This window comes from Colletes gigas, unplaced genomic scaffold, assembly GCF_013123115.1.
Source record: "Colletes gigas isolate AHSC1104 unplaced genomic scaffold, ASM1312311v1 Colletes_gigas_Sc00008, whole genome shotgun sequence".
In the NCBI taxonomy this organism is placed as follows: Eukaryota; Metazoa; Arthropoda; class Insecta; order Hymenoptera; family Colletidae; genus Colletes; species Colletes gigas.
Window position 1 is genome coordinate 8,507,644 of NW_025106637.1, and position 26,191 is coordinate 8,533,834.

At 43.0% G+C, this 26,191-nt stretch overlaps 3 protein-coding genes across 3 annotated transcripts; 2 read left to right on the forward strand and 1 right to left on the reverse strand.

Annotated features, from left to right (window-relative positions):
• Positions 1-4,504: 4,504 nt before the first annotated feature.
• On the forward strand, positions 4,505-11,083 carry LOC122397008. The gene is made up of 3 exons (XM_043395809.1): positions 4,505-4,579; positions 8,002-10,023; positions 10,766-11,083. The coding sequence occupies exons 1-3, from the start codon at positions 4,505-4,507 to the stop codon at positions 11,081-11,083; spliced, it is 2,415 nt and encodes an 804-aa protein (XP_043251744.1).
• Positions 11,084-11,741: 658 nt separating this feature from the next.
• LOC122396814 lies at positions 11,742-18,673 on the forward strand. Its single transcript, XM_043395515.1, has 17 exons — positions 11,742-11,946; positions 12,018-12,528; positions 12,600-12,886; positions 12,952-13,256; positions 13,312-13,707; positions 13,750-14,001; positions 14,080-14,334; positions 14,417-14,732; positions 14,797-15,618; positions 15,707-16,222; positions 16,528-16,739; positions 16,820-16,958; positions 17,023-17,300; positions 17,374-17,742; positions 17,819-18,118; positions 18,225-18,375; positions 18,453-18,673. Exons 1-17 carry the CDS (start codon positions 11,742-11,744, stop codon positions 18,671-18,673), a joined length of 5,535 nt encoding a protein of 1,844 aa, XP_043251450.1.
• Positions 18,674-18,789: 116 nt separating this feature from the next.
• On the reverse strand, positions 18,790-24,386 carry LOC122397009 (kinesin-like protein KIF6). The gene is made up of 15 exons (XM_043395810.1): positions 24,321-24,386; positions 24,129-24,247; positions 23,980-24,054; positions 23,849-23,891; positions 23,296-23,400; positions 23,102-23,220; positions 22,178-22,294; positions 21,980-22,111; positions 21,073-21,207; positions 20,662-20,758; positions 20,436-20,591; positions 20,143-20,365; positions 20,012-20,077; positions 19,871-19,939; positions 18,790-19,799 (listed from the first exon to the last, which is right to left on the reverse strand). The coding sequence occupies exons 1-15, from the start codon at positions 24,384-24,386 to the stop codon at positions 18,790-18,792; spliced, it is 2,532 nt and encodes an 843-aa protein (XP_043251745.1).
• Positions 24,387-26,191: the final 1,805 nt, after the last annotated feature.

The following is a 26,191-nucleotide window of genomic DNA, read 5'->3' on the forward strand; positions in this document are numbered from 1 at the left end:
TAAATGGGCACTACTCTACCTAATTCGCTGTATATCTATATATATCAAGACGACATCTACGCCCGAGTTTGTCATGGAATAGTTCATTATTTCCAACGGTAGATGGCGCTTATTTCGACCTCAAACCCCCTGGTGCAAAAACGCCCAAGTTTGTCGTGGAATAGTTTGTTACCTTCAACGCTAGATGGCGTTTATTTTCCGACCTTGTAGCCGTAATAAATTAGAACATATGTATGACTCTTTTGAATATCTGGAGAACTCTGAGTTTATTCTTATAACTGTTTAAACAAACTACTAGCCGTCTCCTAGCGATCAAAAACAAAAAACATTAACATTAACTTTTTCTTATAACAACCCTAATTTCAAAACATTAACATTAACTTTTTCTTATAACAACCCTAACCACAGACGAGATATATGAATAGACGTTTCACCTTATGGACTTTCGCGGCCGAATCTGACTGCCATACCGACCTGAAAATTCGTAGCTGATTTTAGCGGCCTCTTCTCATGGATGGCGGTTAGTTGAGAAACTAGGCACTGAATTAGTATTGATGGGCAGCCAGCTGAGTGGGTACGTAAATACATGTGAGTTGATTATGGGAGGGATTGGAAAAGACCAGTGGAGTATTATCAGACGGCAGACCCGTGCCCAAAGGGAACTGCCCCACCACTCACACACACTAATGCCAACCACCTTGTATATGAGTTCTGGCGTTTCGTATAGCTTCGTAGATTCGAGAAAGGCGGCGAATGTCAGTCTATCCTTCTTGCTCTCAACACAGCTGAAATTCGATCTCGCATATTCTCGAGCCGAGATTCTCGACTGCCTAGGCATTTTTGACTTTCCGACCTGTGTAGGCATATATGTACAATGTATAAGCAATATACCATAATGAAGAAAAAATTACAAAAATTTGTTTTTACGGAAATACACGTTTTAAAACGATAATATTTTATGAACATATTTTAACCCTTTGCACTCGGTCGTCCCCTCTGAGGGGACATGAAAGTTTATTAGTGATTAAGGAGAATGAACTGATTTCACCGCAATTTTTTAAGAAACACATGTTTTCCTGTACTTTCCTATTAAAATGGGAAATATTCTATTAAAATGAGAAATATATCAGCCGTTTTTACGTTGGGAGTGGAAGGATTGTCGATGATGGTCAGAGGCGTATGGTCGGATTCAAACACGTGGACAATAAACGTAACTATATAAACTATATTATTTAATGTTTACTAAAATTATTTAACATAAAGAACATAAAACGTAAACGTAAAAAACTATAAACGTAAAATCGAAACTTCATTCAAAGTCGAACCATTCCTATTGCTATCTTCGTTATAATCTAAATAAATTAACGTTCTTTGTCGGACAATAGAATGAATAATAAGCTACATATTCCAAATGTAGGCCAAAGAAACCGGGACTGCATTATTTGTTCCGACAGGAAAACACCAGGAGAAAGACGTCAAACAACATTTTATTGTGAAACATGTATAAATCAACCTGCTATGTATATTGGGAATTGTTTCAGAATTTACCATACCATAGAAAATTATGAGAAATAAATTTTTATTTTGTATTGTAAATATGTGTTCTTCAATGTCCATAAATACATATAAACCAAATTTCAACACAATGCCTTACTTGGTTCCAAAGTTGTACCATATAATATCACAAATATCGCTGTTACTACAATGAATTCTATCTACACTTACGTGCCTGTTATATATATACGACTCGCCGATTGTTGACAAAAAATCTGCAGTATGTATACGACTCGTCGATTGTTTATTGTTTCTATAGATACATCGAGGCGGCCGGCAATGAATGCGTATAACAGCTGTGCTTAAAAACTCGATTTGTGTAGCCGGCCGCCTAACGGCGGCCACGCATTCATTTTCTATTTCAATTTTCTTTATTGATATTATCAGAAGTGGGAAAGATTTCAGCCATTATTTCGACAAATTTAATTATTAGATCATTAGCATGATATTGTCGACGGAAGAAGAATTCACCTAAATAGCCTACATAATGTATTTGGCGAGTTCCATACTTCAGAATATTCGAACCTTTGACAACAATGCAGAACTAGATTTAGCTCGACACATTATACATTATTTGTCGTCGGTTGTCATGCCGACTAATACAAACAAGAGAAAAAAGCAACGATCGTGGACTGATGCAATGCAGAGCCACAGATATGTACATATAGACAGAATTCATTGTAGTAGTAGCGATCTTTTTGAAGAAAAATCTCGGAAACTAAGGCCGAGCGGCGGTTATATGTATAGGAAAAAGTTGCTCAAAATGTTGATTTCTACAACATATTCAAAAATCATCGAAATCGGTGAGACCCGGCCTTTTCTAAATAATTACCTCATTTTCTTTCAATAATTCTCCATTGCAAAAATTCTACAGTATTCTTACATTTTTTTATATTTTAAAATTTTCCCATGTTATTAGAAAGTAGATATACAACGAAAGTTATACAATTTATAGTTCCTAGCATGTATAACATGTATATGTATATGTATAACGCATGGTCGCTTCGTATGGAAAGTCAATGAATCTTCAAAAAGCGCCCAGGTCCGATTTCGAGAAATGTAAAATGTAAGGTCTGTCTGTCACGATGGCTTTTGTCGTTTACTGACGATTCGAACGGGTGGCGATGCCAGCAGGCTTGCTTTCGAGAAATGTAAGCGACGTCAGCGATGCAAGAGCGAGAAGGAAAGCGAGTATCAGCCTGTTCTTCTCGGCTCTTCCGAAACTCAACGAGCTCACGTACACGCAATTGAGCATAGTGTGCGAAAGCGAGGAATGAGGAGTTTCCGGGGCCCCGATGCACAGTCTGATTAAACTGATTTCGAGTCGCAAATACGTTTCTGCCGAGTTATTTTTTTAATAAATGATGTATTACAATTTAAAATAAAAAATAGAGAATTTGCGGTGTACGTATCAATGAAATACATCCTTAGGAATTTTAATAATCTTGAAATTTTTAAATACTCTTAATCGATTGATTTCTCCAATGAAATTAATCGATTAATGTCCAATGATGGACCCTACAGCTTTAATTCCGTTAAAAAATAATAAAATTTATGTAATTTTATTTTCTGTCTCACTTCCTCTTGTGTTAATTTCTGAATCTGTTGATAACGTAGCGAGTGACACGAAAATGGTAATGGGGTCCCGGGACCCCAGAAACTCCGGCCGAAAAATTACATTACGTGAGACGTCTATTCATATATCTCGTCTGTGCCCTAACTTCAACCCTTTAATCGGTAAAGTAGAGCTCAACCTCGCGACAGAAAACGCACCTGTCGCCATAACCTCAAACCCTCTGGTACTAAAACGCCCAAGTTTGTCGAGAAATAATTCACTTTTTACACACTAGATGGTACTCCAATTATTTACGATCGAAAACTAATTCTAATTTATTTATTAATATAACAATAGGGTGCACAGCAATTTAGATTACTTAGAAATGCTTCACAATTAACGCCAAAGGTCCTAACTTGTCTAGAAACAGTTTTATTCTTGTCAGAAAACCCTGCCAAACTCCCTCTTTGACACTGCAACACGTATTCCTATTTTTGACGTTTCTTTGAGCAAATACACGGTTTCAAGCATAATACACATAAATTTGAGACTCTATGTACGTTAATTTAATTAATAAACAGGATCTAAAGCTTCTTACTATTATAATAACTGCAGTAGTGTCCACATTAGTGACTGCATTTAAGCCCACGTAATTGTCCGTTTACTTTGCCCCCTATTCCGAGCGCGAGCACTTAATTGGGCACTACTCTACCTAATTTAGTATAATTTAACGAATAGTTCGTTATTCTCAACGCTAGATGGCACTCATTTTCCGACCTTGTGGGTTTATGCTTACTTGATGCACGTGGTTCGTTTCCACGTATTATGCGCGTGCGTTCGTAGGCCCACCCCTACGACCACGGATATTAATATTCGAAATAACTGAACACGTGTATGTAACAACAACAACAATAACGAGTATTCTTTATTAACGTTAGGCGTACAAGTCTTTGTCTAGCAACAGGAATTTTACTCTTTATCTTTTTGAGGTGCTTCTTCGCGAAGTTCTTACCAAGCAGTGGTTTGAGCGTCCTTGCATTTTTGGGAGGACGCGCTTTCGCCCTGCTGCGCTGCGCGCGCAGCCTTACGGCGGATTCGCACTTGACGGGAAACTGCTCCCCTATACTCTTGTGCGGACGAGATCATAAGTCCCCACAGATGGAGAAATCCATCTAGCGTGGACGATTTGAACTATTCCACGACAAACTTGGGCGTTTTAGCACCAGGGAGTTTGAGGTTATAGCTCTTACAGCGGATGTGGTTTTCACAATATTTATTTTCAACAAGAATTAACAGTAACAATCAACAATTAACAATAACAGCGAACTTTGTCTACAAACACGTGTGCGCGGGTCGAGAGCTAATAACGGAAGGCAGTACTCAATTGTTTTTTAGATGATTGACTCGACTGTTTTAAAGAAGAACAACGGCATCGTGTGCAGCGCCAAAGCTACGGACGTTGGCCACAAGGTCGGAAAATGAGCGCCATCTAGTGTTGAAAGAAACGAACTATTCCAAATGATTTTCCTCGGAGGGGAGCAATAATGGGTGTTTCGGCCCCGAAGCACTATGCCCACGTGTTATGTACTGCGCGGACCGTATCACACAGCTCCTTACTGTGTTCCCTTCTCTTATGCCCGAAGGACCACCCAAACTAGTGTTTGGGAAAATACTGATAAGTGAAGCCCGTTGCTTCTGATTGAGAGCCCGTTGCTCTTCCTGTTAGTTGCACAAGAGTATTTCTACCCTTGCGTAGAGTCGACTCGAGGTTGTAAGGCTCGATCAAACGAATCTAAACCGAAAACTTAGTGCTACCCTTGATCTAAGCTCGGCTTCTCCTACCAAGGTGACGAAAAACGCGCAGCGCTAACCCTGGGAGGATTGGTCAAGCCAATCCTCAAAGTCGTCACCTTGGCAGGGCATTTCCCGCTTTTTCCAACATTCCCGCCCACCCTGCTGTCCAGTGTCCAGGTACACCATGCAAGAGTGAGCGAGAACGTTGCCTTTTTTATAAACATTTGGGGAAAGCCAAAGCCCCCAAGATCCCAGTAGTCTACAGTCATGCGCTCCCGCGGGTTTACGATACGTCAAATTGAGACAAGGAAGAGCTCCAAGGATTCCAAGTCCTGTGTGGAGTTTGGAGTTTCCTTAATGCCCGTAATGTAATTTGCCAAGTAACATATCTCGAAGGCCTAGTCCTAAAAAATAGCGGAGAAGTCACGTCCGTATCATAAACCCCGCGATGTGAAAGGTTCCTTAAGAATCCATAACAATGGGCGCGAAAATCGATTAGAAACGGTGCTCGATCGCGAGCAGGGGGGACCGGTTTCCACGTCACGGACTTTCTTTCTCCTTGAACTTGAAAAATGGCCTTTCCATTTCGTATTGGCGGCACGGATGAAAGCGCGCTGGCATCATCGGATGCTGGATACGGTGCCGAAAAGCAAGGGGAGTAGGGACGACGCGTTCCTCCGAGTGTCTCGAGCCCGTGGGGGTGAACAGATGAACCGAGCAGCGTGCACGAGGACAGCCGAGGCGAAATAAGCGGGTAAGATAGAGAGAGAGTTCGAAAGTAGGCCTTCGTCGTTCAGTCAGTAGTCAACTGTGTTCGCAGACGATCGGTTGCCGTAATGGTAAGTTTCCCGGTGGCTCGGACGTGTCACCGTTACCGAATCTATTTCTTTCGTTCCTCCTCGAACCGGACGTTCGACAAACCCACCGAACGATATCGACGATATTAAACTCGCGAATTGAACTCGCGCGTGGATCGTTGGGTGTCGTGTGACAGAAATCAGTGAATTCGTTCGCGTCGAAATAAGAAAGTCGCTTCTTGTCCCTGGTGAATAACCAGTTGTGAGTTGCTTGTCTTCGTGGACACCGAAAGAAAATGAGTCGTTTGAGGCTCGACAAGTGTTTTTTAATCGCACCAGGTCGACGACATTTGTGTATTTCTTTGTCGTTGAAAGGAAATTACAATTTACGGTGATAGGGTAAACGTCCCAATGATCGACACATTGTTTGGGCAATCGTAGCTTCGAACGGCCAGGGAACATTCTGGGTATTGTTTTGTTGAATAACTGAATACATTTGAAACTTGTTAGAATCACTGGGTAACGCGTGAGAAGGATCGTCGAAGACGAAAGTGACTTTCGATTTCCAGGATCGTTATTGCGAATCATTCGCGTTCATGTTTAAAGACGAAACTTCGTTCCTGTTTTCACCTAATAAAACATCATCGACGAGAACGAGTCAGAGAATCGCTTTCGTGTCACTTCGTCCAATCTCGTTTTTAGTCAGCCGTAAAATAGTAGACGTTTCAGCAAAGGAGAGGCATAAAATTTTAGCTAAATTGTCTAGAAAGTCGGCTGGAATTGGCCCGAAAGCGACGGGCAACAGGGACAAGTATAAAAAATAGAAACGTTGCGTCGACTTTCGAGATATGCGTTACAGAATCGGTTATTACATCGAGGCTTTCGATGGATGGTCGAGGCAAATGGGGGTCACGTAGATAAAGAGTACGGTAGAACGCTCGTTACAAAATGCTGTCTCGATTGCAGTAATTTCCTTCAATAATTATTTCGCGCCGGTGAAACGGACCAGACAGGAAATCTTACAGTTATCGCATCACGCGATTGTATATTATCCGTTTGTATTAAACAGTTTTCAACGAGAACGCTATCATCATCGAAAATTAACTTGTCGATTCAGAATTGAATTCGAACAGCGGTGTATTTCGCGGCAGCTACTGCAACAAGCTGTAAAGATTGGTCCCTGGAGAGGGGCGGCGCTAGAGTTGACGTTACACCGATTCTACAGGCTCCTAACTCACATTAAAAAATAAAATACAACTCTGTATATACCTTAGACAATAAAAATATGTATATTATGCCCCCACTTCGTCAATTTGTGTAGAAAGCTACGCTCACATATAATTCGAAACATTTTCCTTTTTTACTTTCTTTTTGAAGAGCTCGTAACAAGGGTAACCCAAATGCCGTGCAGTTTCGCGTAAAGCCGTCTCTGTTTCTAAACCGTGTTCACGGTATGAGAGAAATCCATATTTCCGGTCATAAAAATGCATGTACGGGTTAGCAATTCTATTAGGCGTTAGTTTGAGCGATACGAGGTTCCAGAAAACAGTGATATAATCGTTTAAAAAATTTTAGGCCAGAGGGGAATGGTCTCTAAATCACTATCCCTAAAATCAGCGTATTCATTTCTGATCACTAAATACGGAATCCACGAAAGGGCATTGCCTCCGGCTCCACGACACAGTTTAACGATATACGAGAAAAACAGGAACATTGAGTAAATAAAAATTAGCTCTGGGCTTTCTCGATCGGTAATTTCAGTCAAGGATATTTCGCGAGAGCTGCTTCATGAATATGAAAGAGACCAAGAGTTGATTGCGAGCATTTCTAGATGTTTCGAGCGATAAATGTGTGCCACGCGCATTAAGCTGTCCGTCTTACGTAAAAATCGCGCTTCGTTCTGTCCTAAATCGATCGATACTTCGCAGAAGCGTCTTTTTTTGCGAAACGCTTTTTCCTCTCGAGGGAGGGGAAAAATTGCGAAAGATCGAATACGATAGGACGAGAGAGCGATGTTCTAGCAGCGATTTCATTTTTTATCGAAAGGCGATAGGTGAAGAACGAATTACGTAAACTTTTGCAAATGTAGGACAGTCCTAGTTGGAAATAAACATACGAAGTTGCCTTTGGGCTGCAAAGTATTTCAGACTTGTTACGTGTTGCAATTCCTTTGTGGTAATTTTAATGATAAATAGGGAGGGTTAAACAATAGAATCGGAAGACTTCGGTGTAGAATTAACCAGCAAATCGAGTCTCCGACTAGAATTGTCAGGGACTCAATTGACGCAATTATCTGTGCAGCTCGCGGTTTTCTTCTTGCTGCTGGTCCTCAGCCTAGGTCACTGCCAGGACAATGATCTTCCGTCGAGATTCGAGATCGAGAGCTCGATCAACCGTACGATCGAAGAAGTCGAGCGACAGCTCCGCGAGGACGCCAGCCTCCCCCGGCTGACGCGTCCAGAAATAGTCAAAATTCTACAAAACATCACAGCGCAGGATTTGATGTCGTTCATGGACAAAGAGAAGATAGAGAAAGCTAGAAAATTGTACCAGAGAGCCCTGATGGTCGTTCTCCCCTACAACGCGGAAGAATCACCCGGAAGCTTGAAGGATCTATACACGAAGCCACCGATGACTCAAATGATCCCAGACGCAAAGCCTGAGGACGATAAATCCGAGAGGGACGCCTCCGTGCCTTCGCCTGTCGAGAATCTGATATCCACCAGCGTGTCCTACAAGACGAGAGACCCTCAATCCACCACCACGATGAAGAACAAGTATAAAAATCACCGGGAGACGTACTCGGAGGTGCGCACGAAGGCGCCTTTAAAGGAGACGCTGAAACTGGAATCCGCGCCGGTCAGGTTTACCTTCAACCTGGAGAACCTGCAGAGGAACTCGTACGCGATCGATGAAACGACCACGACCAGGTATCCAGTTTACAGGAATAACGGGAACAAGCAGTCGGAATTGGAGATCGTTTACAGCACCAGCGTCACCGAGCTGCCTACAACGAAAACCACGTCCGGAGAGATCGCTATCGACTTGGGGAGGCCGAAGACCAGTCAGAACGTGCTGTCGTCCAATCAGTGGCGTTACAATGCGCCTCCGAGCACCGCTTTCAAGCCGACCATGGCCACCAAGTTCGACAAGGTGCCGTTTCTGCCGACCGTTAACGCGGAATCGGAGGATCGCGCGTCCATGCCCTCGTCGGAGAGGCCAGAGACACCCGATAAAGACTCGAAGATCGCGGAACCTTTGATCATGAGCACCGTACGACCGACCTCTTTGTACGTGACGCCCATGTCTACGGCGACGTCATCGAAAGTCAAGTACAGCTCGACTTACTCGATAAACTCCGGAGGATTCCGCACGGCCGCGACCACCACCGCCTCGACGCCCATGAGGCAAGAAGTCATGGATCTGTTAGCTTCGATCGGCCTGAAACCGGACAACAACAGTAACGTGGAGGACGTCTACAAGAAGAACAAAGCTATCCAGGAGAGCAAATTTCAAATCCCCGACACAAACAGCGTGGTTCGAGCTACGGTTTCGGGTCTGACCGCGGTCGGAGCGGATTCCGCTTCGATCCTCAAGCAGAACACCTTCGAGAGCCCGGGATCGGAGATCAGGAAAGGCGTGGACAATCTGGCGCCGGAAGTGCAGCTGCTGTTCCAGAGGTTTGGCCTCCAGGCGTCGAACCTCGAACGATCCACCACGACCACGCAGAGGACGACCATCAATTTGAACTCCTACACGAACTTCAAGCCTCTGCCCACGTCGAGCGTCAAGGACAAAGACATGAAGGAATTCCTGGCCAAGTTCGGGCTAGGGATCAGCGACAACAGGAAGCAGAAATCGATGAGGTCGACGACGGAGGCTCCATCGTTGATCGAAGCAGTGCCCAGCAGTATGAGAGGTATTCTGGAGAACATGGGGCTTGTTTCTAGCACTCGTAAAACGACGTCCACCACGCCAAAGATCGAGGAGGATATGGAATCTACGGAGACGTCCAAGTTCCACGTGTTCAAGCCACACGAGGTGAACGTGAACGACGAGGAGCAGAGGGGCAAGATCAACGAGCTCCTGGACACGGTCAGGCTGGTCCAGGAGGGCAAGGCTGATATTCAGAATGTTAGGAAGGTAGCCAAGGACTTGCTGGAGTCCGCGAAAGTGTTGAAGGACGGTCCAGATCCTCTGAAGCTCGAGGAAATTCTCAGGACTTACAATGACGACGTCAGGAACGAGATAAAGAGGCAACAGGAACCGGAAACGGAAACGACCACCGCCCCCACCGACGAGGAACAAACCACCTTTTCCTCGATGGCTGCCACCGGTATTAAGACATTTTTCATTTTCGTTTTGGGCGGCTCGGAACTCTTGCTACGAAGTATCGTTCGAGGACTAACGTTACTTCGAAACTTACTAACGAACGCGTATAACAGAATCAGACGCAAATCTGGCTGATCTAATTACTTTCGCCAACAAACTGTGGGTCTAATCTAATTCCAAGGTGCGGCTCTACCTCTGATATTAACTCTTCTTCCAAGTTTTCCTCCAGTTTCTCTTGGAATCCCACTTTCGCGCGAAAAGAAAAGTTCGGTTTTCCCCTGAAAAGGATTGTCGGGAATGGATTAATGAAAAGCTTAGATCGATATCGATACCGTGCACCGTTACTTTCTACTTCCTTGTTTGTATCTGTCGCTAATCGTGAGAAGCACGCGCTATTCATGGCTCTTCTCAGAGTTTCTACCTGTAACTAACGCTTCGGAGAAAGTCATTAACGCATTATGTTTACATTAGTGAAACTGTTACTCGTTGGCTATCGGTGTATCCCTGTTCCATTGTATAATATCCATTTTTATACGCTACGTTACGTAACTCGAATCGTCATTCGATATCCGAACGGACGAGTGTGTCCGTTCACCTTTGCTCGCATCGAATCTGATCTCTTTTGTAACTAATCTTTTCCAATCGCTGGAGAGCTGGATTGCTCGAAATAATTCTCATCCGACCCGCCTTGGGAAGGTTCGAAATAGATTCAAAATGGGATTCGTGGTGGAACTTGTCGACAGAATCGGCGGAAACGACGACAGATTCGGCGAGAGACGATTCAGATCAGTCGGATTCCGCCTCGAAGACGTCCACGACCGAGGCTTCCTCGACGGCTGCCTCGAACTTGATAGCGTTGGAGGAGTCTTTCGGGGGAACGACTCGCGAACCCGACGTCGAGTTGCCTCCGAGAAGGAAGAGCGGTCTCTACTTCCTGGTGGACTGGAACTCGTTCCTCGAAGTAGGCGAGGATAACAAGGATAAGATCAACTTGAGGTTCCAGCCTAAAGTCGGCGACCGGAGTAGATTCTTGTCGGTCACTGTACCTTAGAAAGGTTAATCGGTTCGCGAAATTTAGTTTGACATGCCTGTCTTACAGTATTTGCTAAGTCTGGGAGCTGACAATGGGAGTACTAACTTCTTATGACGATAATGAGGACTCGTTAGAATTATACTTACGTTTAGTTGTCGCCAATCCTGACACTGTAATTTATTAAAATTATTAGAGGTATTCGAACGTTGCATTCGATTTTATTTTAATATCTCCATTGCTTATGGATATTTAATCTCATTTGATCCAGGTCGAATATCGCGTCGCACGGGACTCGTAATAATTTATATCACACAGTTATTTATACTTGTTGTTTGTAATTGTTTTGTATAATATGTTGAACGAATAAAACGTTTTCTGTAGAGGAAACGGGCAATTAACATTATCTGACCTACATACGTGTGAAAGTATGCAATTAACACGTACGTAAGAGGCGAAGAAATCTATCGATTGATAAATCAGTCGGAAAAGAAAGTCCGCGGAATGACCAAACTAAACTCGTCGAAACATATTTACCCGCAAAATAGAGTTGCTTTAAACTGCTCGCGAAAATCCAAACGATCATGCACAGTTTGAGAACCACTGTTCAATGTTTGTACCAAAATATTTTGCACGCTACGAGCGAATGCCATAGACACAGTCTCGTCGCGATGCCGAAATGTCTTCGTCGATTCGTAGCTCCTCGATATTCTTGTTCTTTTTCGTTTGCGCGAGCGTTTCAAAGCCTTGGAATCTCGAAGAAGCTGCAGAGAAATTAGGCGAAGTCTCCGATACGAAATCGTTAAGAATCTCACGCGATTCGGAGGACGTTTTGCCAATTTGGCTGGACTATGAATTCAACACAGGCGCAGGAAACAGAGAAGGTAATTATTGTCGGTCGAAGTAAATTTCCAAACGTACGGGGACACAGATATTAATAAATTTCCACTTTCAGAGCTCGTTGTGACCAACATTTCTGTCCACGAATACGCGAATCTCCCAGAAACGGGCACGAATTGGCAATTCTTGGAGGTAAACGGCACCGGTTACTTGACCAGAACCGAAAAATCAAGACTTTCGTTCCACAAACTCGATTCGAACAACGTCCCGAGCGACGACCCCGTCATCTTGGATGTACAAGGTGCCATTTTGACGTTCAAAGTGATCAGCCTGAACAGCTTTCGATCGACAGGCAATCCAGAAATTAACGTGGTGGCCGTTTTGTGCGTGGAATCGAAAAATGGAACCCTGTTGCAATGGTACAGGCTTCTCGATGGAAAATCATTCCAATTCTTTTGGTCGAGTCCGGTGCAAAAGTACGTCAAGGACATCGAGATCGTTCAGCACGGAAATCGAAACAAATTGCTATTGCTGGACGAGAACGAAATGCGTTTCGGGAAGCAATATTCGTACATCGACGTGTATGGTTTCAGTATTGATTTTTCCACGAATGCCTTCTACTTCTGGTAATTATCTATTTCCAGAAACTTTCTACTAGGCTTTACAGAAAAATTTGATAATTCTCGTACCGATTTAGGCTTTCTCAAAGGATTCCAACGCCAAGAGTGTTCGACATCGAAGTGTGCACGATTTACGAAGGCATCGTTCTCGCTCTTCAAGGTGTCAGCGACGTCTTCCTATACGAATACAGGGACACTGCGATGGGTGGCGTCTTTCAGACGATAAAGTCGCAAGATCTGAAGAATTTCGTTTGCTTCGAGAGCGGATATATCCAGTTCTTGGCGATATCCGGACCAGAAGCCGGTCTGTTTCACTTTTTCGAGGGTGAATTCCAATACAACACGGAGTCCGAGTCTAACTTCGGTAAGATTCAGTTACGAGTTCGAATTTTGGCTTTATCCATTGTATTTGCTTCGATCTTGTCGCAGATGTCTCGGAGATTTCTTGGATCAAAGACGTGAGCTTGGATACGTACAGGGACGAATCGTTATTATTGATTCAGTTTCGAAATTTCACCGTGATCGCTTTAGGTTGGCAGGGGACCAGCTTCAAAAGAATAGAATTACCTAATAGTATCCTGGATCAATTCGATCTGTCGATGGTCACTGTCGTTCCAAAATTTGGGTTCGTCCTGGGCAATCGGTTCGTACGGTTTCATATCGATTTGAAGAACTTGAGACACCAGAGTCAGCATACCATGGAGAGATTCTTGAGCTTGCAGAGTTTGCTAAATGTAGGTTCTTTGTCTAAAAAAATACTAAACGATTCTAATGTTATTATAATTCTAGGATACGTTGAACCATCAAGAGAGAATTATTAACGAAACGGAAATGCGAGTCGATAAAAGTTATTTAAAGAATCCTGTGATCACAGGATTTTGGAACGTCAGCGAAGCAAACGTAACAAACGCGACTATAACCGATAATGTTATCTACCGTTCTGTCACGATTGGATCCATCAATCTGACCAGAGAAGAACTGAGCTTCGACGTGAACACCTACGCGCAAACTTTAAAAGATATAAAAAAGAAAATCGATGAAATCGACGCGAATTTAATCAAAGCCGTAGACTCCAACTCGACGAATTTGCATTTCGACTCCGACGTTGAAGTATTTGGGAACATAAACATCGTTGGTAACTTGAACATCGAAGATTTAGTCGTGCAATCTATCAACGACGTCGACGTTCTGAGTGGCTCTCGTAAAAATGATCCAATCCCGGGCAAGAAGACGTTTCTATCGATCGAAGGTGAAAATCTGACCATCCATGCGCTGAACGGTGTCCCGGTGAAGGATATTCGCTTTGGAAATTCGATCGAAGACTATCGCGGGGTGAATTTCTCGAGGATAAATCGAGCGTACATCGAGGAACATCTTTCCTTTGAGACGATCAATTCCGTCGAATGGAAAACATTGATGGGGGAGATTGTATGGAAAAACAAACCTGCATTTATACCTGGAAACACCGTCATTGAAGGGGTAATGCAAATAAATTGTTTCCTAGCAGTGAATTAAACAAGGACAATCCGTTTTGATATTTAAATCGAATAATTTCAGACTCTGATCGCGGATGACGTATATTTAGAGATCCTAAACGATCTCCAATACCCCGACGATTACATTTTACGCTCTGGCGAAGATCCCGCGAACGTAACAGGTTTGAAATCGTTTGATAGTCTAACAGTCGATAATTTGAACGTCGTGAGTACCATAAATGGCATAGATGTTGACGATTTTATACTCCTGCACAAGGATAACGTTCTGAGCGAGGAAATCACCTTCGAGAATTTGGAAGTCGATGGTTCCATGCAGGTACGCTTTTATAATTTCCAACAGATTTCATGAAACGATGAAAAATGAATTCTCGTTTCATGAAAATTATTGATCATTACAGTTAGACGGCGAGATCGTCGGGTTAGACACGAACGAGATTGAATTGTTGAACGAAACTTCTGAAGTATCGACGGACACCATCTTCTCGAACTTGAACGTTTTGGGAAGAATTAGATTCGAGAAATTAATCGTAGACAAACAGCCGTTGAATTTGGAGGACTTGTTATTAAAAACCGACGAAAACGTTAGGATCACAGGAACCAAAACATTTCTGGGCAACGTTGGAATAAAATCCAATGTGACAATCGAATCTGGCGAAGTCAATGGACATTTTATCGACGAGTTTCTCACTTTGACCACCGATCAGGACCTGCCAAGTAACGATTTAATTATCTAAATCAATGTTTGACGAACGTTTGCCATTCTCGCGTCGTTTTTCAGATTTAACAAAAATATTATCGAACGTCACATTCGGGAACGTAACGTTCGGCGCCGCGAAGAAGCTGGAAGCTTTCTTCAAAGAAAACGCAAACTCGTCCAGCAACTGCTTGGATAGAATAGTGTTCAAGTATCCGATTATAGTGGACGATTTGTCTTTTGATAGTCTGAATGGTAAGGCTTCGCAAGAGGAATTTGCTCGGAAATTGAACGAAACGTTTCAGAATATTCGTCTCGAGAACTTGACGACGGAAACATTAGAGGCTGAAGAGATCGCGCCTAGGATCCTAAACAATGTTTCCTCAGAGAATTACATAAATCGCTTGAAATCTCTAAGTATTATACAGGAATACACCGTCGAGAATTTGGAAACACATCTGTTGGATGTGAAGTTTATCAATGGAATGTCTTTGGATGAAATCGGTCGGTTGATGGATCGCCTAAACGCTTTGCTGGCAGACTTGTCTAGCGGAAACGCGACTTTAGAGTCTCTTCGAGTAACAGGAAAGATCGACGCGAAGTCCATCAACGGACAAGCCCTGAAAGACCTGTACGATGCGAATCAAATCGGAACGATGATCTTCAAACAATCAGTTTCCATCGAGAAGTTGACCATTCTTGGATCTACGAATGGTTATAATTTTTCGGAATATCTATCCGACACGATATTAAAATCCGACAGAGACATCAAAATTTCTGGACACAAGATATTCGATTCTGTTTATTGTCATGATTTAAAGACAATCTCGTTAAACGGACATCTCGTTGACAGTATCTTCGATCCTTTCGAGGACCAGGTACTCACTGGTCCTGTCGTTGTAAACGGTATATAATTATTACATTTTTAAGGAATATCATAGCCGTGTTGAGTGGACATTTTAAATTTACTTGTGTTATAAATAACGATTTCAAGGGTCCGTGACCGTTCTTAAGAAGTTCAATGCAACCGGGAAAATCGGCAACGTTCCATTTCGAGATTTAATGGACAGATTTAAATCTCTCGGGAACAATTCCTTCGAATTTCAAGGGAACGTTCGTTTCTCCAAAAATGTATCCATCGACAACCTCGTTATGAACGGAACAATCCAGGGAATAGACTTTGACAGCTTCTTGGAGACCACGGTTTCAAAGGACGAAGACAATCTCACTATTTCCGGGACGAAAGTATTCGACAATCGAGTCACCTTCGACGGTCCGTTCTTCGTGCAGGATAAATTGAACGACATAGATCTGAAAAAGTTTAAGGAAAAGGCCATCTTCGTCGACAAGCCTCTCTCCGTCGAATCAAAAATCGTTTTCAAAGATGGTATAACGATCGAGAAGGAGCTTACGGTTAAAACGGACTTTGCCGCGAGATCTATCATGGGAGTCGACGTAGATGATTTGAAATTAAACGTTTTGTACTTGAACAGGCCTACTTACATCAAAGGTAATGTAATCGACGTTGGGAAATCGGGTTCGTTAATTTCTAAAATATTCTAATATCGTCAACCTTTGAACTATTGTCTTCACTTTCTCGCTCGTTGCTTAATGGAAAAAATATCTAGGAGGAAATTAAATTCAGGAATGTGAAAGTAGAGGGTATAGCCTTTAAAATGACCCCAGGGAAATCGTTGCAAGACTTCTTTTCTCAAATTTACGATAGTCCATAGGTCAACGTTTTGTCCCAGTATGTTTCAATGTAATTCTGTCAAAAGTGTTGAAGCATTACAGAAACTTTCTGCACGTTTGTAGAAACAATTACGTTCTCCAACGTGACTTTTAACTCTGACATCGAGGTGTCGAAGTTTAATGATCTAGACACTAGGTTGCTGATACCATTACACACCGATCAAACTATACCCGTGGAGGTTCTTAAATGTCGCAACGTCACCGTGGAGAGCATCGAAATTATGGGAAAAATTAACGACGAAAGCTTGAAGGAAATTCAAGAGAAGACTTTCATGGTACGGTTGATTCGAACGAATACTCGTGGCATTTGGTGAAACTCGGTGGTACCAGGAAACGGCACTTTTGTCTTTTCCAGGTAATTGGGAACCAGAACATAACGGGACACATCAATTTCCACGGGCACGTTCACGCGCGTCGTAATTTCAACGCGCGTCTCCTCAATGGCATCGATCCAACGAGAATGATTCCATTGAATTCCAAGAGCAAATTCACCGGTAAGACTTTTCGAGTCGAAGTGTTTATTTGATCGTTTGCCACATGGGACGTCCACATTTTCAGGCAATCTAGTATTCGAAAAGCCAGTTACTATGAATCAGGGTCTCCGAGTGTTGGGCTACTTTAACGGCATAGATCCAAATCGATGGCAAGCTGTAGCTGTTTCGACTAACAATGGCTTCCAGCAGATCGTCTCTGGAAAATGGACCGTGATTGGTAACGTCCAATTCAAAAACGGGGCGTCTGGCAGCGATATTCTGAATGGCATCAATGTCACTCAATTAACCGAAACTTTGGACCAGAGACACTTGGAGATGGATGCTGTAATTTCGGAAAGAAACGTGCGATCACTGTTCGTTGCAATCGTACGTTCTTAATTTCGGTTATGGTAAGATTAATTTACAATTCCTACAGGGGAACTTGAATGGTGCATGCGAAGATCTGAGTCGGTTGAAACATTACGCGGAGAAGCAGATTTACCAGTTCAGTTCGTTCGACTATCTGAGAGAGATAATCGAGTTCGATAGCAGGATCGTTAGTCTTCACTATTTCGAGCTGAACGATTTAGACTACCTGTTGATAAGCTTCCACACCTGCCAGATGCAGATGTATTTAATTGCTGGAACGAAATTCGAGTTAGTCGCGGACGTGCCTAATTTCGGAGTAGTCGATCGCTGGAGCACGTATAACCACGATGGAGCTTTATATTTTCTCACTTCCGGGACGAAGTCTTGCGGCAGAAGCTCCGAGAATTTGTGGAAACTCGAAAACGACGAGTTAACGGTGTGCTTTTGCATTCTAGTCGAACGTAAAAGTTGTTTCGTGTTTTCGTTGACGGTTTTTTTTATTTTTTTCCCAGCACGTTGCTAGTCTAGGTCAGAAGTTAAATAGCAGAAAGATGCACCAGGACGATTTTCTGTCGTTGATCAAGGATGAAGACGGGAAACAGTCTCTGACAGAGGAGCAAGTTAGTTTACACAATTATCAGACGCTGTTTAACAGCAGGCGGGAAATTCACGATTATGACGTGGATACTTTAAACGATACAAGCATTCAAACACGTTTTGGAAACGTTCAGACTCTGAACTTTAAGGCAGGGGTGTTCGAGAAGCAGATGTCTTTGTATTACAACGAGGAAGTTAGCAAGGATCGTGCATTCGTGAGTTTTTTTAACAATAATTTCAATTATATTCATCTTTTTCTTCTGCTTTCCCATCGGTTCTTCTTCTGCGAAAATGCTAATTTCCTCCGGTACGCTTCGATAGATTTGCAACAACGATTCCACGAAAAAGATTCTGCAAACCATAGGAGCTCACAGACCATCGTCGTTCACGATTTTGAATTTCGAAGGATCGATCGAGACTTTGTTGGTATTCGTTGAGAACAGAAAGAATCTACGTATTTACGAGTACAAAGGTATAGAAATAATTTTAGTATTTTAAAAGTGTCGAGCGCGTTACGATTTAACGAAATGTCTTCTTTTTTTAATTTAGGGATCCAAGGCTTCGTGTATAGGGACAGTATAAGAATAAATGTTGATAAATTAATCAGTTTTAGAATTAGGAAGTATCCTAATTTGGCGAAGCGACACTGTCTCGCTGTGATCCATGGTGTTCGATTAACGATCTTGGAAGCGAACATGTACGGTGAGAAATTAGACATGGAACCGATAACGTGCTCAGGAGAAATTGAAAGCAGAATTTCACGCGATTAATGTTTTATTTTTGCTTAGAAGTAATTAATTTATGAATTCTTAAAGCTACTTTGAGAATTAACACTGTTTCGTTGCATGTAACTATTATTGTTTTCGTTAATAATGTTATAGATATATTAATAAATACCGCCTGACCGTTTCGCCTTGTAAAAGGCAATAATTTCTTCGTCGATTTCTGGATCACCTGTCAAAGGCAGCGATTTCTCAAAATGTTCGTTTTTCCTATCGTAATTCTTTCGATCCGAGCCCTCTTTCATGACATCTATTCCTCCACTAATAATACAAGATTTTTCTGAACACTCTAAGCCATCAACACTCGTCCTTCTTCCAATCTTTTTAATCCTATTGCTCTCTAGTTCTCGAAAACTCGAATTATCACGTATGTCGTTGTACATTTTATCATTTTGTTGTTCCCTCGTATCGAAATTTTTGGACTCTAAATTCAATCTAGAAGAATTATTAATCGAAGAACCATGATCCTGTACCTCAAAGTCTGTCTTAAATCTCTCATTTCTAAATAATTCTTTGCTCGACGATCTTGTCGGGTTGTCAGGCACATTGAAGCTTAGAAATCGTTGGTAAAATGTGTCATCGGTTTCTTCGATAGGAATTTTCGTTCTAATGCTCAGATTGTTGTCATTTTCTGCATTAATTTTGACATTGGTCTGAATTTTCTGTCTAATTCTATTCTTCTTCGTCGAGGTTTGAATTTCCCCACATTTCGATTGCTTTCCTTCAGGTTTCCTAAAGGATTGCTGATTTTCTTCTTTTTCGGTCACTTTATTCTCTATCAAATCACATAAATTTAAATTGACAACGTTGTAAGGTAATAACTCCGACGATCTATTTGTTGAGAACTGTTGAAAAGAATTATTTGTATCGATTTCATCGCAGTTGCTTTTATTTTGATTATGCTCGACGTGATTTTGAACCATAGTTTTCGAATGTTTAGATTTTCGCTTAGATTTTTTCGGACGAACGCGATTTAACGTAGAAATTTTTGTTTCATCGAGTATATTGGCAACAGTGGGTACCGTGTTATCTTCCATAATATTTTCATTGATCATTGAAACACTTGCATCCAATTGATTTCGATTTTCCATCGCTTCGATCGACAGCAGGGCTGCTAAAATTAATTCTGTTACTATTTATGGTGAAATTGTTTCGACGGATTTTTATTAAACTACTTGATATTACATGGTTCCCCACTTTCATTGGTCTGCACGTTTGGTGTTAAGCTATTTTCCACATTTACAACTGATCCTGCTAAAAAATCAAACAACACAGAAATTAAGTTAAGTAAAAATAATAAAAGAAAACATATATTAAATTTGTTACAGCAACCTTGTTTTCTACCGTGTTGCCTCTTTTCTTTTTCCTTTTTCAGCAGATCGATTAACAATGCTATTTATAATTCAGGAAGCCACCATGTGAATAAAAAGAAGGATAAAACGTAACAGGTAGGATACAAATTTCCTTGTCCCTCTGAACGACCATGTCTTTATAATATTCCAGTTTCTTCAAGCAACTCTTTGGGTCCCTGCTCAACTCGAAAGTCCTTTTGAAGCTCTCAAAGCAGTACTCCACTCTCTTAGGATTATAATCCCAGCAAATCTTTGCGTCCGATTCTAAGAAAGCTCTGATTCGAGAGTCCAGAGTTCGTTTATCATCTGCTGTAAGTTCCTGAGAATTCTGTGCGTGCATGATCAAATAAATAAATGGTATTCATGAGTTTGGTATCTTGGACACTGAACAAAATTACCATCTGTCCTGCCATAGCCCTAATTTCCTGCCTGAGTCTCTCATTTTCTAATCTCAGCAAGGCGTTTTCGCTTTGCATGCTCGTCTCCACAACCAGCTTCACGTCATTTCTTATCAGAGCGACCCTCTGCGCAAATTTGCAGGTGGAAACTGTCTCCTAAAGACCGTGAAACGCATAGAATTGAAATCATTTTGCAACTCCTAGCACGGAAACTTATGTCTCGTACCTCCAAGTTGGCGCACACGACGCTTACTGTGGCTAGCATGGTGGTCATGCAGTTCCCTCCCAAGCTGTCCCTCAAGATCGACGTCAAGCAAGAATTCCTGTAAACGCGAACGCGAACAGAGCGTAAAACTATCGATAAAAAGATGGGAAACGAAAGTACCACGGTCGAATAAAGATTAGACATTTTTGTCAATTACCGTGTTCCGCTTTCTAATGACTAAACAACGACATTCTTTTAGGCCTGTTAATTCGATGCAAAAATGCGTAGAAAACGCGGATTCGTTCGAGTACGAATGCTGTGGACTTCGTAGAAATAAAAATTCTAGAATTTTTTAGTCCCTGTTCGGGACTAGACAGTCGTAGTAAAAGATCGCGTGAATAAATCGAACGCGATGACCAGTCATTTCAGCACCTGTAAGGAATGTGACCCACGCTCTCCTGACCCAGACACACTATGACTTGCTCCAGGTAATGTAGGCTCAGGTTAATGTACTTCGCCTCGGTCAGAGTGGTGCCGCTTATCGAGCTCTTGTAGACCCGTTCGGACCTATAGAAATTACTCGTTGAAAAATCGCGTACCGTTAGAAAATTTGTTAGAGAATGGAAGACGCGAAGGAGAACGCGGGGGAAATATTTCCACGAACGAAAGTGGGTCGACGTGTGATGTAATGTTCGTCTGTTGAATCGATGCGGGATGCTGGCGTACGTTTGTCAATTTTATTTTCTAAACACCGAGCAGAACGTCGAGACGCGACGCCTGATCGAGATCTTGCTCTATGGCGATCTCCATGGCCGGTTATCATTAGTTAGGAGCGTGCTTTTCAAGGGTCAGATTTAGCGATTACGCTTTCTCAAACTAGTTCATCTTACGATATTTATTTTCTGACGTTTCAGTGTACCCAGTTGTAAACGTGGAGGTACTTTTAATTACACTAGGAGTAACCCTTTCAGAAGTTCGTCGCACTTGTACCTTCAGTCGATACATGGCGAGCGAAATATGAACCACAGACTAGGTGTACCAGTAGACCTTACATCCAATGCATGTACATATGAAAATTCGGGGAAACATTTCTGACCACACATTATATTTTCAGTAATGAATTTTTTTCTCGAAACTGTGTAGGATTTCGAGGGTATGTATATTGACCAAAAATTATTGTAATTAATCCCCGCAAGTGAAAATAATTTTTCCAAATCGATTTGAAAAAATTTTTTTTCGTCGAAAAAATTAGGCACCTCAGGTCGGTATGGTAGTCAGATTGGGCCATGAAAGTCCATAAAGTGTAAGGTCTACTCGTATATCTTCTCTGTGTACGAACCCTGCTAGGTCCACCAGGTGCACCTTCGCCCGCGTGTAGTGATCAGCGCCGAATTCTTTCTTGGAGACCACTATAGTAAAGATGCAGTGAGATCTCGAGGAATGCGGGTTCATCGGAGTTTCCGTGGTAACTCTGTGAAAATTTAACAAATTTTCATTTTCAAGTGATAATTACGCAACGACGAGCAGATTATTTTACCGATAGTGATCGCCCATTAGTAACAGTTCGAACGCATCCTCCAAGCTTCCGACGTTGTGGAAGGTCAGATTCTTCAAATGCAGCTTGCCGTTCTCGTCTTCCTGAATGGTGACCCGTCTGAAACGCGCGGAGAGATCGTTCAAAGATTTTTTTTTTATTCGATAGGAGGAACTAAGCGACGAACGATAGAGGAAAAGCCACGTCGATCGCTTGGGACTCGCATGTAACAAGCGCGATCGGAAAGTTTGTGCATTACGTAAAGCATATATTGCTAGTGAGTCGCTGATTGATCGGACTTCCGGTGTCAACAGTTACCGGGAAACTGTTGATTAATTTACCGTCCGCTTAGAAAAATATTCGCGTTCGAACGCGGTGACTGTTGCGGTATTTCTCGAATCGATTGACGAGTCTTAGGTAATGTAATTAAACTAAGTGTCTCCTAACTAAGCGAAGGAAGCTGGTTTATCAAGCTCTTTTGTCTTGTCATTTGGGAAAAATGTGCTTTTAGAAAATAAAATAAATAAAGACGGACATTTTGAAGGTTCTAGGCTAAAATAGCCCCTTAAATCGATGGCTATCGGTGCGGATTTGTCTCCCTATTAGTACGGATAATCAGCCGTATATCAAACGACTCGATTAATAGCGAGTGTTTTCGATAGGATCGTTTTGTCGGCTCGCCGCGACAGAAGGAATGCGGCGAGAAACGAGGAAGGAATAAAGGTGACGGTGTTGCACCTTGCGCACGCTGTTGCTCCATATTTGAAACCGATCGGAATCACGGCTGATCGGTCGGCTCGATCTAACCCAAACAGGAGTTTCCCTTAAACGGGGGAGGGGGTTACTGGTTTTTTTTTTTTACGAAATACGCGAGTATCCGCGTCCGCGGCGCTCGAGGGGGCCGCCATTTACGTCACGCGGACTTACGGTAAATCTTCCAATCTCGTAACCGCGAACTCTCGTTGCCTTCGATCCAGCAGGTCGTAGCCGTTCTCGTTGTAAATCTCCATAAAAGCCACCTCGACGGAGTACACGTTTTCCGGTCGCTGCGTGAAGATTTAAGGCCGTATACAGTTCTTCGCGTCTCTCTGGATCTCTGTACCGCGGCTAGAAAATCCAACCTTTTGAATAACGTCGAACAGGTACTGCAGGCTTCTCGGTACGATGCCACGGTCTTCGTGGTTCCTCTGGTTCCCGATTATCGAGTACGTCTTTCCGCTGGCTGTCTGCGGAATTCACGGTTTCAGTGCTCTTCGAGAATTGCTTTTGTCGAAGCTTTGTGGAAGTTTAGCTTTCTATAAAATTTCGATTTAGATTTTGTCTGCAACTATAGTTCGACAACTTGGAAAAGATCCTTGTAGGACTATTTCGAGCCTCGATTGCCAATTAATTCTTTTTAATCCCGATTCTGACTCTTTCCTTTCTGGCATGTGCGGAAAGTAAACGATGGCGTGGGATCGAAAATGGAGTAGGATGGGAGAAAAGACTGGACCAGAGTTCTCACAGTGCAGAGATTTTTTCCAAGTTGTCTAGTTATAGGACTCCGTTATGTCAGCGGTCGGGTTAGCTTCTCCGTATCCTCGAGCGACTAATTGATTTTGTTTCCTTTTTAGGGAATTGCAATCTATTTGAGAGCGAGGAGTGTTTATGACTTGATTTCGTATCCGGGTTTACCTGGCCGTAGGCGAAGATGGTGCCGTTGTAGCCGTCCAGGGCGCTTTAAGAAAACGAAGAAGAGCTGCAAATGAACGATCAGGGAGTAGCAATGTTTCGTATTAATTAACGAACGATACGGTTCCTTTTACCTTTCCACTACCGGTCGTGCCACGTTGTCGAACACGTCCCCCTGCGTCGCGGGCTCCTCGAAGATTCGAAAGAAGCTAAAAGTTTCGTAAATCATAACGAGAAAATATAGTTTTCCAAAAAAACAAATACTCGAAAGGTAGAAATTCACGAGAAATTCCAGGATTCGGCACGATTGTCTGGATAGTCCTTCGACTTTTGCGTCGGGGCCAGAACAAGCAGGACATCCTCCTCGACGTTTTCTTTGGGACGGTGATACACTTTGTAATCCTTCGCGCAAACATAAACGATGCAAAATAGTTGTTAAACGCCTATGTGTATCAAAAAACGAGCGTCTATGTACCATCGCATCTCTCCGGTTCTTTTCAGGCATTAATCTGGCGTAGACTTTGATCGCGTTTTTCACCATTTCGTTCCTATAACCTTTTCGCTTGATGTATGGAGAACGATTACGCGATTATTAATCGACGACAGACGATCGATTATCGTCAGTTTCGCAACGAGTGAAGCACGCTCTACCAATGAAAGTTAATGTCTGGTAATATACAATTTTATTTGATAACTTTATTACAAGGTACAGTTTTGATATTTTTATTTCTCTTCGAAAGAATTTGTTCGCAAAGACATCCGTAAATTAGAATCTATAAATGAACGTTTTAACCTGACACGCAGGCGAACGAATTTAGTTTTGGAACGAGTCTAAAAATTGTATTCGTTGATCGCGAATAAAATTTTCCCGACTCTGTAGTGGAAAATCGCGACGTATTTGTTCGCGTTAATTAACATCGTCCATGGAAAAGCACTCCTCCGGCGAGGACAAAGGGAAGGAACGAGAAGAGAAGAGGAAGCGTTTCTTTGTTCCTCCCCGCGAGCATCTCGATATCTCGCGCAGCGCTGCGCTCGCTTCGATTGATCGATCCACCCTCCGCGAGAGGAGGAAGAGGAGACCGCGGAGAGCGAGAGGTCGTGGTCGCCTAGGCGACGACGTCGTCGTCGTCGCGACGTCGGCGCAGTGCGTCGCCGCGTTGGGAGAGCCGCACCGGGTCGTCGGTCTACCCAATGGCAGGCCAGTGTCCCGACTTTTCTCGGCTTTCGCGCTGTTCCTCGTGCCCACCGTCGCGTTTCTCGACGCCGTCGTCGCCGGTCACTTTAGCGTCGCGGCGACGAAAGTCACGAACGCCCGTCGACTCGTTCTCTAGGATGTCGATCGATGCTCGTGCCTCGTCGCAGGTTTGATCGTCCGTCGTCGCCGACGCTCGCTTTCATGGAAACATCCCCGACCAGTGAACGGCAGAATTTTCGACTCGATCGCGATCCCCTTTCTCGATCGGATCGAGGTTCAATCGAAGTTGGAACCGTAGACGCAATATAGAAAATCTATTCGAGAACGACGTCGTTGGGTGATCCGCGGGACTTCCGGAGTTGGTCGTTGTTCTCGATAAAATCGTTTGGCAGTTGGTAGACGACATGCCCGCCAACGTCGAGAGCACCGCCGCGTGAGAAGCCGCCGGGACATGTGCCTTTTGGTCTTCTATTGATCGGCGCGTCCCGACGCTGCCAGCGGATCCTGACGTTTCGGGATCGCGGACTACGAGAGACTCGGGTAAGCCTCTGGTATTTTACGGAATGCTTTAGATCCTCGTTTAGCCTAGCTACGATAGAAATAAATAGGAAACAACAGACGGAGCCCGCCTACGACGAGATTTCGTACGGCTGCCATGTTGAACATGATTGTTTTCTCGATAGGTGGATGCACTCTGGGTGACATTGTTGCTCGGTGGTTAATGGAAGTACAAATTCGATACCTCTCTGTCCCTTACTCGGTTCTACTCGGGGTTTTACATATTTTGGGAACAGTAGTAGCTCGATGTTTTACCAGATATTTGTTTTAAATCAAATTTGACACTATTTTGACGTCGCCCGCGTAACAACGAGACATCCATAGGTCTTCAGAAAGTTCCGTCGATCGATACAATTTTGACGCACCCTACGAAGAGAATGTTCACGATCGGTACGAAGATTGCACGTGCCAGAAGAAAGGTTCGCACAATGTTACATACTTCGTGATTCAACTGCTCAATTAAGGTGGTAATAAATCTCGCTGATGTTCTATCCGCGATAAATACGATTACGTAATCGGGATTATACGTGCATAGTAGAGACGCACGAGTCATGCTGCCTTATTGCTCCGTGTAAATCAAAGGCATTAAAGAT